Source organism: Colias croceus, chromosome 11 (assembly GCF_905220415.1).
Source record: "Colias croceus chromosome 11, ilColCroc2.1".
Taxonomy (NCBI): domain Eukaryota; kingdom Metazoa; phylum Arthropoda; class Insecta; order Lepidoptera; family Pieridae; genus Colias; species Colias croceus.
Genome location: NC_059547.1, coordinates 5,896,089 through 5,912,508, shown reverse-complemented (window position 1 = coordinate 5,912,508; position 16,420 = coordinate 5,896,089). Strand labels below are relative to the sequence as shown.

The 16,420-nt window shown below is 32.4% G+C and overlaps 1 protein-coding gene across 3 annotated transcripts; it reads right to left on the bottom strand.

The window, feature by feature from the left end:
• Positions 1-884: 884 nt before the first annotated feature.
• LOC123695329 (eukaryotic peptide chain release factor GTP-binding subunit ERF3A) lies at positions 885-12,618 on the bottom strand. 3 transcript variants are annotated; one of them, XM_045641148.1, is made up of 12 exons: positions 12,247-12,618; positions 11,082-11,305; positions 7,732-7,837; positions 7,389-7,535; positions 7,035-7,180; positions 6,283-6,437; positions 5,991-6,108; positions 5,589-5,792; positions 4,662-4,820; positions 4,283-4,387; positions 3,681-3,849; positions 885-3,430 (listed from the first exon to the last, which is right to left on the bottom strand). In XM_045641148.1, exons 1-12 carry the CDS (start codon positions 12,485-12,487, stop codon positions 3,387-3,389), a joined length of 1,818 nt encoding a protein of 605 aa, XP_045497104.1. In that variant the 5' UTR covers positions 12,488-12,618; the 3' UTR covers positions 885-3,386. The 3 variants fall into 3 exon arrangements, with proteins under 3 accessions (XP_045497104.1, XP_045497105.1, XP_045497106.1); XM_045641149.1 differs by having other exon boundaries at positions 11,094-11,305; XM_045641150.1 differs by having other exon boundaries at positions 12,427-12,617.
• Positions 12,619-16,420: the final 3,802 nt, after the last annotated feature.

The window sequence follows — 16,420 nt, the reverse complement described above, 5'->3', positions numbered from 1 at the left end:
CCTTGGCTTTATCTTGAGAGTAATTATCTGATGTTCTTATTGGCAAAAATGTAAAGGGATAGGTATGTACCATCTCCTATCTACAGCGTCTTGTCGAGTCTATTGGAACAATCTTTTGCCTTCATGGATACCTATATATAGCTGATTATTCTGTGCTGGAGCACTTCTTGGGCAGCAGGCTAAGCAACTATCTTTGCTAAAATTCAGTGTACAGTGGTGCAAATTCATATACCTATTTCACTTACCATAATTTATTCAATAAGTTGCTGGCAATATTAAAATTATATTTATAAAGTTGTGCCCATAGGTCAGATGTATATTTGGAGCAGTTTTTGTGAATGAAAAATTTCAATGCCTTTGGTTTAAATGAGGTACATAAATGAAGTATAAACTTATCCTTTGGATAGGTGCCTTTTTTTTGACAATGACCCCGGAAGAGAAAAACAATTGTATCTAATTTCTTCACTTTATTAATAAAAAGGGTAGTTACTCGCGTTTGATTATAAACCGACGTAGAAATAGTTCTATTCTATTCAAACCTGATGGCTGATATAAGTTGATCATCTATACAGTTTCTTTTTATCTGTACATTACCACCTTACATAATAATCTTTAGTCACCTTGTTGTTACATTCTGCCTTAGATTAAAATTTTAGACAAAGAGGCAACACAAGCTTAACTACAGCTTTTGAATCAAGCCCTTATTGTTTAAAAAAACTAATATGAAGCTGTTGGAATAGATTGCATGAAAACCACTTGGTTTGCAAAGCTTTAAGTAATTGACGAAAACAAAGCAAGCGGTCTATTTCCATATTTCAATCTTTAACACAATTTAACATATAACATGAAAAGGAAACATTATGATATCAAGTAATAAACTGGTGGCCGTTTTATAATGAATTTTAATATCAACATTGCTTACAATTCTGTCGACAAGCTAAATATGCCGAGAACCCTCGTTGAAACAAGTCATATATTGACGAATTTACATGTCGGGAAGACAATAACATACGTCTAGTAAGTAATGTTCTTTCATTAATTTATAATACATTTATCGACTTTATACATACTTTACAAATTTGACAAAAAAAAAGCAACTGATAAACCAAGCATATACGCTACTTATAAGGCGGTAAATAAAAACAACTAAATATACAGCAGTTTAAATAAATTTTATTAAATTAAAACAAAATAGAAATGAAAGTATGCAGACGCTCGCAAAGAGCCATGCAGTGGACGCAGCACCTCAGCGCAGATCAGAAAGGATCAATTCGCATTTTATCAGTTCCACGCAAACAGTTATCGAGTCAAAAGAGGTGCAAACGTACGTCTACGACGCTTACAAGGATATACATAAAATACCGATAATAAACATTATCCATCGACCTAAATATAAACTGATTATGTTAAAAAAGATGAACATTAAAAAAAATAATAATATATAAATTTATAACAATTGGAAGGTCAAACCGACGTTATAAACGACTTTCAACCACAGCTCCCGAATCATCTGTAAGTACTCTGTGTTCCTACATTAACACTTTCAACGAGTAAAAAATTAATGTGGGTATACCGAGCGCAAAAAATATAAACCAAATTAACGTCAATATTTATATATTGGACAGCACTCTTGGACGAAAGTATAGATCAACCTAAACTTTTGTGTATTACTTCATTTCATGAAAATTAAATCATAAGGAATGAAATAAATAAAAAATTAAAATAATAAATGAACCCACTATTGGCCACAAAAGCAATAAATTATTATTAGCTATTATCATAATTTCATAAAATATTGCAAGAAATATAATCTATATCGTAATTATACAAATCGATACATGTGTCGATCTATGCAAATATTACACTATGTCAGACAAATTTAAGATAATATAAATGATAACATTTATTCATATAAACAGATAGCAAATAAAATGGGCGAATATTAAATAGTTTTAGAACTATAATGGTTATAATGATAAGTGAAAATATAGGTCTACTAGATAGGATACTCAACGCTTTGACTGCATGGGGAGCGAGAGACACACAATATATAACCTACCTAATATCTTAGACTAAACAACAAGGGTAGATCAAATTAAAATAAAACATTTTTTGCAAAATATATTCTGCCAAACGAGATGGATGTTTTTATTTTCAATATGCAGAAGATTCGTGTAAAGCAAACAATATCGAATAATATTTAAAAACTGTTTTATTACACTAGTAAGCCGTTGATCATCCTAACATAGACGAGAGCATCATTCACCCTGCGACCACATCAAGACGTCGAGATAAATTCTCCGTGCTCTTATCGTTTCATGTCGTGGAGAACAATGAATTAGAACTATCATAGTTTAAAAGAGAACGTCGTCGGTATAATATATACACAACCCTTCTTTACAAACCCACATCGGCTTTCACATCGCTCGTAGTCTATTGACGTATAAAAATATTAACATTCAATTGTTGTATACTATGCGGTTACACATGAAATAAGAGCACTTAGAACGCGACACGTTTCGGATCGTCGCAGACGCGCGTCAGTCTCAGTGCATCACGCGCTGTCTGCGACGCGCCCGTTGTGAACTTAACGGAACACCACACTTATATGCAATAGACAATAGATTTCAACAATTCGTATTATATCTTTTATTGGTGTAATCGGTAAGCGAGTTAGCGTGTTCAATGTGTAAATGCTAGTAAAACATTCAAAAATTTATACAGAGCCGTTTGACTAATTTACGAGTATCAAACTCTGTTCCTTAATAGTAATCTTTACATCGAGTTATCCCATAACATTTATCCATCAAACACTTCCTATATTTTTACTCATGAAAAAGGTTTATTTTTTTTTTCACGTAGCAACCTTTAATTCCTGTTCTCAATATCATAAATATATTTAAACGATTATATCTCGATGTCGTTATCATTACTTATCACATTCGCTCAATATCAGCTTTTAACAATCTAGGAAACAAGAATTAAAACGGTAATAAATCAAGTGTACCAAATATTATTTATCTCTGACACACACATTGATCCAATATCTAATTACAATTATTCTAACATCAACGTCCTGCACAGGAACAGTATTTAATGTTGCTTACGTAAAAAGCAGAGTTACGCTGAAATTTTTATTAAACATTTTATAAGGAGTACACCATATTGCAATTGTGTAAATAAAGAGATGCTCTCTGGCAGTGGCCGTATTGTTTCCGTCTGAAGCTAGGTTTCCTTTGATTCCGATAATTCCGATGTTACACACAACACTCAAGCTCTCATATGGATCCCAAAGATCAGGTTTACATAATATTATAGAGGCATTCTCTGATATATGATAATGATGAAAGCCTAAACCTAGCTAAATTACAAACGTAGTGCCAAATTTATTCAACCACCTTGAGTACTTTCCCAATTGCAATAGTTTTATCTGAAAGTAAAAAACATTAGTTTAGTAAATGAGAATGAAAGAATAATAATATTATGAATAATACAAGAAATCTGTTTCAAATTCATTGTCCAATTGTGCATTATAATTTTGTTAATTGAGAATTTATTTTTGTAGATTGATGACGTATTGAACTTACAATAAATAGAAAACAAAGAGATCAGTCCTCCAATTATACAATTAAGACATATTGTGTTATTTCACTAAGAAATCTAAAATAAAAGCTACTCACTTTCATCTCTTAAAGTAAATCTTCCCATCTGAGCGAATTTCTTGAATGGTTCTAGGCAAATGATTCCCGCGCACTCTATCCTCATAATGGCAACTTGGTCCTGTTTTACGAAACGCGGTCGCGTTTTCGACTTTTCTCCCGTCTTCTTGTCCACTAGACAAATTAGCGCCTACAAAAAACATGTTATATAAGCAAAGCAATAAAAAAGAGCATGTGTGCCGTCAGACACATGTCAGAAGTGAAACTTTTTTTTGCAAGATCCAAAGATACTAAAATCTTCGCTTTACACATGGACTAAAGCGAAGATTATGGTTGGCTTTATTACAGTATACGGCTAGCCATGTTATATATGTATAATACGTTTCGGCGGTTTTTTATTTAGCCGCATTCAATACGGCTAATCGTTGCACCGCCGCATTACGAAACGGCCCTGTTTTTGAAATCAGCTAGCCGTAATGTAACACGGCGGATTATACAATCCGACTGCCACATTGTCATGACGCCACTTTGAAGTTTTACTCTTCGCCTAAAGAAGTCTCACTTCAAAAATCACAAAAGGTCAAAAATCTCGGCATAAACATAATAGAATACTGGGATAATACCTTAACAGTAACTTCTTCCGCAGCACAATGTATGTGCATAACTGCTGAGTATCCTGCACAGATGATCGATTTATGTTCCAATATTACCACTTGAGCATCAAATACCTGAAAATAAATTTTATGTGTTGATAAAAAACATATTAATATTTAACAGTCACTAGTATTGTTATTAAAACGTCAAAAGTTATTAAAATGCATGTGTTTAACCAGATTAATGAAACATTTTTCTGTTAAAGTGTCAAGAATTTTGATTATTTTGATTTATTTGTGTCATTATTAACATCTTCAGCAATAACTAAAAATTTCATATGAAATAGAAAAAATTTCCACCTCATATGATGATCATATAAAGACATAATTTAACCAATAATGTACTCACTCTTCCCGTGGTGATAGGTTCAGCGGTGTCACACAAAACAAAGCCGGGCGACACGTCCTCCTCCTCAATGCCTTTGAGTTTTACCTTAACGTTTTCGCCGGGACCGATGGACGTCACTTCAATATCGTCCGACCATAACTGATCTACAGTTACTTGAACCTGTAATATTTTCGGTATATTCTTTATTTCGTTTATATTATGGCATTTTCAATATTGACAAAGTACAATTTTATTGAAATACTTTTTGAGAATGACTTATTTGCTATAGTCGAGCCAATTTAATAGCCAACATTTGACGTCTATCAATTTTATCTTCGAAGAGAGGTAGGCTGCTTAAAAATATCGATTTAAGTGAATTAATCGATACGGATTTGAAACATTTGTCAATCGAATTTATTAATTTATGAAGATTTTTATTCACAAGTAATCAATGCATTCGATTCTAGATGTCAGATTTCGATTTTTAGAGTAACATCTCTGGTATTTAAAAAGAAAAAAGGTTTATTGACACAAAATTGTAGCGACGTCAGTTCTTCAATTCAGAAATTGTTTATTATGTTTAGTATGGTTTATCAGTAAAATGAAATCTTAAAATTACTTGTATCGGTCATTATTATTAATCATAATTGAAAAAAGTTAAGCAAATGTGCAGTTCTAACAAAACGAAATATGTATCATGTTATTCTATGTCGTCGTTACTAGGTTACGTTGTAGAATTTTGTTAAACTGTCAAATGTTGCCTATTAAAATGGCTCTACTATAATTTCCAATATTTATACATTATTTTTCGCCAGTGTCTGTGTTTGTCATTGAACTCCTTCTAAACACCAATTATGTAGAATTCAACAAAAGCTATATTAAAAAAAATCTATCTCCAACCAGTGCTGGCGCGAACATCTAGTATTAAAGTAAATAATCTGTACATACCCTGTTAGGCATCAAGAAAAGCGTGGCACCCTTACGGGTGACCCCCGCTTCAACTTTTCCCATGAGCACTGTACCCATATCTTTATATTTATCTACTACGGGCATTATGAATGGGCCATCCATCTTACGATTTAGAGATGGAAGCTCATCAATAAGCTGGATGAATGAAGGTCCACGGTACCACGGACAAACTTCTTCAGTCAACTAAAATTAAAAAATATATTATACATTATTCTTATCAACCCAAAATAAAATAAAAAAAATAAGTTTCAAGTACTGACAATTTCCATTACACTTTAAATTTATACATACTAAAGACAAACAATAAAAATTCAAACTATTGAAATAATTTATCTTTATTACTGATATGAGATATCTATACATATATCCAAAAAATCTCACCCTTTCCAATAATCCCTGCCCAGTCTGACCTGACACAGGCAAGAACGATAAGTCTTTCGCTGGATTAAATCCAAGCTTCTTCAAGTATGGCAGGATTTTGTCTCGACATTCATTGTATCTGAAAGTGAGGTTGGAAATTTTGAAAATATTGCGGTCAATTGTGAACCAGTGTCTAAAAGAACAAAAAATATTATTTACTGTGTTAGAAAGTAGTGGGTAAAATTGCCACCACTGTAGGGTATAAACTATAAATACAATATCATTTCAAGCTAACTGTCTTAAGTTTGCATACCTCTTCTCTTCCCAGTTCACAGTGGGATCATCCATCTTGTTCACGAGCGCCACCAAGTGTTTGACACCCGCGGTCTTTGCTAACATAGCATGCTCCCTCGTCTGTCCCCCTCTGTCGAAACCGGTTTCGAATTCACCTTTCCTCGCTGAAATTACCTATAACGAGAATGAAATTGTGTTACAAAGTGAAGTTTCTTGTTATTTTAAAGCCATTTACATTTTTTAATCATCATTATTTCATTACAGACAAGTCCGTGAACAGTTTTCTGAGTCTTGGTAAAATTAAAACTTAAATTTTCCAGAATTAAACCTACCATATTCAAAAGAATATGGTGGGTTTAATTTATTAATTAATAATAATTACAAAAATAATGATTATTATTTATATTATGTATTACTTAATAGTTAAGCAGTATTCAAATTATGTCACATGATTAAAATTAAAAAAAAATTCCATTGCCGTATGATTGATTTGATGACTCAAAACAGGAACATTTTATGGCTACACAACTTGTATGCTAATTAAATTTATCTATAGTATCATACTTTGTTAAAAGTTCATTATCAAGGCCTTTACTAAACTAGATAAGATGCAATGATTTGGTAACATTTTTTTTTTCAATTTAATTATTTTTTTGACATATTTTGTTTACATGCATAGCGATAACCATTTAATAGACAATTATCACAGAGTAATACGTGAAATTAATTATCTGGAAACATAATTACGAGAAAATATATTAGAGTACATACCAAAACAGCAAGATCGGCCTGTGCCGCACCACCAATCATGTTGGGCACAAAACTTTTGTGTCCCGGTGCATCAAGAATTGTGAAATGCTTTCTGTCAGTCTCAAAGTATGCTCTGCCTACTTCCACCGTCTTTCCCTTGTCACGTTCTGTTCCATAGACAAAAATATAAAATAAAAGGTTTGCAAAAATATCAATTTTTTTTAAAGGAATATTTCTCTTGAGGTAGTTCATTTAGTGTTGTTATGTTATACAAAATGTATTTGTTTCATATTCGTAGTTCAGATTTAATTAGAAATTACACTTAACACAATATTTATTTCTACTTTGAATACAAAAGATAACAAACTACATTACCTTCTTGGTTAGTGTCCAACGCCCAAGACAAGTACCATGATTCTCTTGATTTTTCTCTCGCCTCTCGTTCATATTTCTCCAATGTCCTCTTGTCCACCATGCCAGTTAGTGACATAATTTGTCCACCAATTGTAGATTTACCAGCATCTGAGATAAAGGTATTCATTCATTCAGATGAGAATATTAAATGAAGTAACATGGTTACATTCTTCGTTAAAATTTTCATAACATATAAATTATAGTATGGTACATATATGGGAAAATGTACTGTAAAATTATTATTATTTCAACATAATTAAAAAAATAATCATTAAAATAACGGTGTCGATCAATAGCTACTCACCTACATGTCCAATGAATACGACATTCACGTGTTCTTTTTTGCTTCGCGTGTCTTCCACCCGCGGTGGCTTCTTCTTAGGAACTTTCTTTGCCAATTCTCCATCTTCCTAAAATTTTAAACAGATCGCACGCTAGTAATTAGCACTTCTACACAATGATTACGTAAAAAATAATGACCTAAGCACGCAGAAATAATTTACCTTTACTGTCATTGAATAAAAATATCTACTATCACGATTAAATTATGACTGACGAGCAAAGGGTTCCGCCGCCAAATTTAAACTAAACAGATATTTTTATAAGCGACAAATTCTTTCACGATATTAAAATGATAAAAACAAGGTTATTACGTATTCGTAACGCGTAAGTAAACTTCAACGACAAGGACTTCGTCATAAAAGGAAATGATAAGATTTTGCACTAGGAGTTCTTTTTTGGCTCTACTTAGTACAGGACTGTTAATATTTAACCCATTATTTTATGTTATCAGTTTTACCACACTTACAATAGAAATAAGATAAAGACCTTGCAAAATATATGATAAAAAATGGTTACAGCTTGTGTGTTCTTCTTTGAATAAAAAGAGGAAATATATATTTAATTATTTTTGTGGATAAGTTAATATTACCACTTATTTTTATTATGTTATTCCCTTATTTTAGGAAGTAAGTTTAAAATGTTAGATGAGGGAATGGTGGAATCATGGAATGTTGTTTAGTTTAAATTATTATTTATTCAATCAAACTGTAATTTCTTAATTGTTCCCAAAATGGTAGCCTACAACATCATTATCAAGGGGTCATCAACATATTATCCGATTAAAAAAACATTCTAAACATGCAAAGTTAAAAAAATGTTAATATTAATTTGCTATGATTACCAAAACTATCAGCATACAATAAAAATTAAATTCATGCTTTCTATTCCTGTACACCACATTCTAATCATTAACTATGAAATAAAAAAGTAAATACTAAGTATAACTCTACATGGCAGAAAAAATAAAAAAATAGTTTGACATTAACCTGTTTGTACAATGAAGAACCTATAATAAATAAGGGTCATTATACAAAAATGGGGTAACTCAATGTCACCAGCCAATTTATACAAAGTCTTATTATATTTTAATCAAATAATAATCTATTTTAAAACAATAAAGCGTCCTTTATTTGGTCACTCACTTTCACTTCTTTATTTAAAATACAAATTGATAAAAAAACAAAATTAATACTTAAATAATCAGTACTTTGGCATGTCACAACTCCGAAAACCAACAAACAAGTGACTATTTTATAAACAATATCATTGATTAGAGAAAACTTACTAACTCAGGACAATCTTTGATATACATAGTATTATATAGTATAACTTTCATAACGAAATGTTTAACATTTTATTAAAAAAATAAAAATAAACTTTGTCATCGTTTTTATTGGTCAGTCCGTTGTGTGTTTTTTAAATTTGAAATTCTCGCTAAATATCACCAAGTCGAGGTCAAATCCCTGTCTAAATATTAATGTTGGTAATGAAGTTACTTGTGCATCCCATATTTTGATGGCCGTCATAACTGTACCAGCGCTAGGGTTGTGTTTGGCCTCTAAATTCGTGCTGTGCCAGTCAACATTTCAGTCCTATGGTGAGTCGTTATTTTATTGTTAAACTGATTTTTATTTACATTCATACATGGTTAAGTATGATTTGTAAAAATATAGTTTGTTGATATAATAAATAAGGCAAAAAAACATAATTTGTGATTATAATCTCATATTAAGTCCCTTTTTATCAATCCGCTGGCATCAGTCCTATGTCAGATATCGCGCCAGTGGACTGACGCGACCCCATAGTACTGATGATTCTATCGTTTTTGAGAACTTTTATCTTGATTGCTATTGGTATAAGCATTTCTATTTGATATTTCAGTTTAAAACATCATGCGCCACGCTAAAAGAAACTGAATTTGACTAGGGAAGAAACATTTAAAAAAGAGTAGCAAAGAAAAGAGCTATTGAAACAAACTACTAATAATCTTATTTAAAAGATCTTATTTTATTTTAATTATTGATTTTGATGCTTTCAGGGCATAGCTTGTTATATGTATTTATTAGATAAATACGTAAACGTATAATATTGTGAAGTAAAATTACCTCAAAATAACATAAAAGTTAATTATTTTAATAACATTATAAAAATGTCAAAAGGCTCTTATGAAAACTCAGATGAGACTTTCATTCTAGCCTTTGGTTAAAAACCATGAACCATTTTATGAAAATTAGTACTTTTAACATAAATAATGTTAGATTTTTAGGGCTCCGAACCTCAAAAGGAAAAAACAGAACCCTTATAGGATCACTTTGTTGTCCGTTTGTCTGTTAAGACGTTTTTTTGAATCGCGTGGAGGTATCAATTTGAAATTTATATTGAATACTCAACATTAAGAACCCTTTGGGCTGTAAAAAAATTAAACTTATAACGCAACGCAATTAAAAGATACCTACATCCGTTAATACTGCAAATTTGCGCAAATTTAAATTTTCGCAAGGGAATAAAAAAATACACAGGATGCTTGCCGTGTATATAGTCTTAAAATATGGTAAAAAACAACGTCTTATAACACAGATAAAGGAAAAATTGCTAAAAGTGTAAATTTTAAGTTACAAACATAATAAAAAATAGGTTTGTTAGGAGTCCAACTCGCACTTGGCCGTTTTTTTTGTTTCTATTGTTTGTGAATTACTTGAAATATTAAGTAAAACTAAGTCAAAGTAGTAAGTTAAGTAAGAGAGTAAGAATATTCACGTTGCGTTAAATGTCAGAAGGCTGTTTTGAAAATTGAGACATTGTTTTTTTCCCAGTATCACAATATATTATCAATTATCATTTTTAAATGTAACTAAGTGATTTTAATACTTAAAAGACATGTGCCATTATTAAAACTGAGAGATTTGTAGTAATTTTCATTGAATTTCTTTAAGAATATTACAAAATTGTGTTTTTTATCAGTACTATGTTAGCCTTGTCAGTCCCCTGGAGGCCAAATCCAGAAAATTTAAAATATCTCACAATCTACTTAAAAAAGTGGCTGGCCCGATTTGGAACAATATATTCATTAGATTAGCTATCACATACACCCTAATTTGTAATAATCTGATATAAAAAATATAGTAAACAAAATATCCTTAAAAGTTACCCCATTTTTGTATAATCACCCATAAATAAATATGAATTCAGCATACCTACCATTCTATCTATATAATTATTATTTATCTATTCCATGTAAAATGTGTGTACAATGGAAATGTAAATGTATTTTGATGCAAAAAAATGAAAAGAAATAAAAAACATGCTAATTACAGGGGTTTCCACCTGTGCTTCAGTTTCTTCTTCTTCTGCTTCAATGATTTCTTCTGTTAGTAGCGCATTATCTTCATTTTCCCAGCTGTCAGCAGTTGGAGAGTTGTCATCTGGTGGCACTTCTGGTACTGGAGCCGCTGCAGCAGCTGGAGGTACAGGAGGAGGCTCCTCCACTCGGGGAGATGCTGACGCAGCACATTCCCCATTGTCTCCTTCTCCGCATCCTTAAAATAAAACATACTAGTTAATAAAGAAGCTATTTTTGTAACCTGATAGTAGGACAGTTTTTATATCTAACACATATGGTTTCATTCCCTTATTCTCTTACACTGTATTAAATACAATAAATAAACAATAAACTTAATTTTGTATAAATTTTACTTGCTTACAATTAAACAGGAAAATAATATACAAATGGGTATGTAATTAAAATATGACTGCTTGCTTCTAATATAATTAGTTATTCCTTTCTTTGTGTGATTAGTATTAGGAATATAATAAAAACTTTACTATTTAAACCTTGACATTTTGTAGAAAATACCATTCATAGAAAACTACTCTTAACTAACGATTTGGATACTTAAATCTGAATATTCACTATGCATTATTTTAAGAATTTCATAAAGACATACCTACCAAGATATTTTTGACCTGTCATCAAACTTTTTTTTTTACGAAAATATGGCAATTACTTTTAGTTTATTTGGCAATCTAACACTATTAACTAATGCTTTCATTTACCTATCTATTCTATAACAATCTAGATTAAAATTTATAGATAAGTATTTTCTCATAAATTCTTGCAAATAATTTTGTAATAAGTGAGTGAAAGTTTTCAGTTTGTAAAAATAATATGTAGCCACATCACCCTTTGATATTTTTTCCGTGTTCATAATTTCGTGGATACTTCTTCGATAACTTTACAACAGAGAATGAGAGAAAGTTTATTATGAGTATAATTATATAGGTAGTCACGCCGCGTGTCTCGACATAACCCGTTAGAACTGGATTCGGCAAAAAATAGTCATGGTATGGACGTTGTATTTAACGTTAAAAACTATTGGAAATTGAATATTAATCCAACTTACGCGAAATAATTAGCCATAGAATTCGATTCTATCAAAAATTTACCATAGCAGCTATGATAAATAATGACATGACATACCATTTAAGACCGGACTGCCATCAGAGCTCGTGGAACTACTTTCAGATTTTTGAGGCGTTGTCGGTGAATCATTATTATCGCTAGCCTGGGAAGGCTTTGGACAAAAAGATGGCACGAATTCCACGGCATTAACATTCAACGTGGAAATTTTAGTAGACAAGTCATTAGAATCTTTTGCACCTTTTTCACCCACAACTTCAGCTTGACTCTCCCATGAGTCCGGAGCACCGTTATTGGACATTTTGAAAAACAATACAATATAAAGTTTTAATTATTTGTTCTTTGCTACTTATTTTTCTAATTATTCGCGTTCTTTTCTCGATAGATCCGCGTGTGTCTTTATCTTACACACCGGAAGTTCATGGCAATTTGCCAAATAAGTCATTACATGTTAGACCATTTTTGCTTACAAAGTATAGGTAAAAGAAAAATATAGGAAATGCAAATAAATTTGTATTATATTATTTAAGTTATTAAAACATTTATAGGTTTTTTAAATACGTTAACAATATTTGTAAAAATTAAGAGTTTCTCTAATGACTATATCCGGTGAGTTGCCATATAATTCTGTATTTTGCAGTTCATATTTTTTTCATTTTATAGCCGTAGTGTACAATAGCTTTATTTAATACATTTTTTTTTAGATTTTATTGTAATACATATTTAATAGTCAGCTACTTTCAAAACTTTTTTTACCCTTTTATTCCGATGTTATGAAAGTTGTGCGTATAATTTGCTTTTTCTATAGATATAACAATTACAAATAATAATTATTGTATTTAATAATACGTCGAAAGTGGTGTGATTTAATAACATTGAATCATACCACGTGGACTTAGATCAATAAGTAATGGATAACACTCGCAGGCGTTTCCCCTTTTGCCGAGGTTCGAGTCGAAAAATCTTATGCCTCCTCCACATTATCTAGCACCGTGGACTTCATTCGTGGAGGCATAATGCCTCCTCCACACTACTCGCGAAGTTCCTCGGCGAAGTACTCGGCCGAAGTTGAATGAAGTCCGCGGTGCTACACTACACACTCGTTCAACTTCGCGAGGAACGCATACGGCATACGTTCATATTCAGAACGAACTTCAGGTAACTTCGTGCCCTTTGACTCGGGCGCAAAAACCGACAACAAACGGAAGTCGGCCGAGGCGAGGTAAAGTTGGACGAAGTAAGCCGAAGTGCCTCTCTACATTATTCTATTCGTCTAACCTCGTTCAACTTCGCGAGTAGTGTGGAGGAGCCATTATGATTTCATAAAAACTACTTGCATAATCGATTACAAACACTCTGCCACTCTGCGTATTCGTAAAACATCGAAAGGACGTCTGCGAGTGCTCCGCTAAAAATTCCGTTTTGCACTGTCAAATCTTGCAGAAGCAATTCAAACATGTCAAATATTTAAAAAGATAGAATAACCCTTCATTTGTGTATATTTTTTTATTTTTTTAACGTACATTTCTAATTAAATGCAATTTCTAATAATCGTCGATGTATCGTTTAGCGATATGATCAAGACAAATAATCGAGTCATGTTTACTCGTTCATTGATGCGGCCCCACGAGACTATCTTTTAAAAGAAATACAAATTTAAATCTTTATGACGTAAGTTATAAAGTTGAATTTAGAACGCGATATTGAACCGCACTCCCCACAAGACAACTTGGAATGAAATACAAATTTAATCTTTATGAACTTAGGGATAGAGTTGAATTTAAAAACTCTTCGCTTAAAAGGTTGTAAATTTTTACGACTTTCGTGACACAAATGATTTTTGTGAATGTGTGATGGTGTTTCAATAGTGTGAGTTACCCTCCCCGTACCAAAATCAACATAAAGTTTAGTTAGAAGGTTAGAACTAGGAATGGGTCGTCGACGCATTTTTCATCAACGAGACTAGACCGTTAAATGTCGTTCATCAACTAGTCGATCAACTAGTTAAAATCTTCGACTAGTCGATGTGTAAACTGAAACGAATTGACACGGTCGACCGACGCGCGACGGTATTGGTAATCGAACGTTCGTTACCTTGAACTGAGGTCTACACTGTACATGTAAAATTCCACATTCTTACCACGAAGTTATTACGAATTATAGATTTTCAAAGAATTCAATGTCAGGGTTGCCTCTAGTAAAGAAAAAAGTTGTGTGGTTTTATGAAACCACGGTAAAAGTGAAACTTTTTTTCACACTATAGACATTTAACTAAAAATTATCGTATTTGTACGATAATTATCGTACGTATCGTGCGTCACGCGACATGCGCTACACAGACCAAAAAGTTTGAGACGATGTAGGTAATAAAAGTTTCACTTTAAAAGTCAAAGCTATTTTTTAACAATAATTATATATATATATATCACCTATCTATTACCAAGTTTTTGTTTATGATTTAACTTGTTGTTTTAAGTCGTTAGTTAGAGTCGATATATTAACATTATTCAATATAATATTATTATAGCTTATGATATGATGTAATAAATTAACTGAATAAAAAAAATATCTTAGATTTTTAAGACAATTCAATAATATCAAATTAATACAAATAAGTCTCCTTTTTTTTCAATATTTCGAGCATTGATCATAGTAATCTCATTAAAAGTCTAACGGAATTAACGGTAAAAATATTGAACTATCAACTCGCGACGCGTCGCGTCGCAAGTTGATAGTTAATACAAACGTGTCGACTGACGAGCCGTCTACGACGAGTCGTTTAGTCGTCTACGGTGGACTATTAACGGCCACGTCGAAGAGTACCGTCGCGGACGCGTTGACGAGCGTTTCGACTCTTTTGTTTAGTCGTTGAATTCAACTAGTGCGTTGGTGAGCGATGGACTAGTCGAATCGTTGAATGTACATAGACGGTTAATTTAACTAGTCCGTTGATTCAACGCCCATGCCTGGTTAGAACATTTGCCAGCGTACTCCATCCATTACTTAATGATCTAAGCACGAGGATGTGTGATGTGTCAGCGGTATAATTCAATGTTTGTTTTTAAATTATTGAAGTGAAACTTTTTTATCGGGGTTGGAAAAAAATTTACTGTTTCATTTTTCCGTTACGCGCCATCTTTTTCTTGTGATAGGCTTGTGATAGGTATCGCATGATTTGACGTATTTCTGTAAAGTTGCATAAAGGAAATTATTTTTAGAAAAAGAAGTTTCACTTCTTACGTGTGTACACTAGTACACGCACATATTTTTTTCATCTGCAGGTAGTAAGTTGATATCTTAGTTGATATAAAATTTATAATTTTACAAACTTCTTTTCTAGAAGTCTTATTTAGTTTAACTTAGTTTTAGGCATTTAAGCATTATCTTATGGCACTAAGTCAAGATAATGCATCCAATAGGAATAGATTATAGGCAAATACGAAAATATGGCACGATAGTAAGAAGATAGTAAGCACGATAGTGGCCGTGTGGCACTCGGGGACTGCCGCGGTAAAGCTATTGCATGCTATGCTTTCAAGCCACACCTCCTGTGCCCGTCGGAGTGGGGAGCGTGAGGTCTTTTCGTTACGGAATTTCTGGATTCGGTCCCCGCGCTCAAGACCCACCGCCCACGATAGAAGCTATGCAATAGCTTAAATTTTAAGCTATTGCATAGCTTCTATCGTGGGCGGCGGCGTAAAATTCAGTGTAGGTAAGACGTTTTAAGCCTTAAAACGTCTTACTGAATTTTACTTCCTGGCTACCCTACATATATATAAAGTAGCCTACTCACGATTCAATTTCAGTAACAATCTGCTGACACAATCTGCAGTGAGCTGACAGATTGTGTCGTGAATAGTATAGTTGAGGGCACGTTGGGGGCGTAACCCAACATGTTGTGTATTGGATCGGCGCGGAAGCAACCCGACAAATTGTCTCAGCAGATTGTGTGCGTGTTGGAACGTGAGTATTGTGATTGCTCCAATCTCGCAGTGTTACCAACTCTCAAAAATATTTATCCCTAAAGTTTGTGTCAAAAACTCCTAAAAACGCCTAAATTATTCAGTTGTCCCCCTAAAAAAACATACAAATATAAATTCATGATGATTTAGAAATAATATGCTGTAATATGTTTCAAAAGTCTTTTTATTACAAGTTATTTAATACATAAAATATTTCGTCTTCATCTGAAGATTCAGCGTTTTTGAAATCATACATGTTGAATAAATTTAAC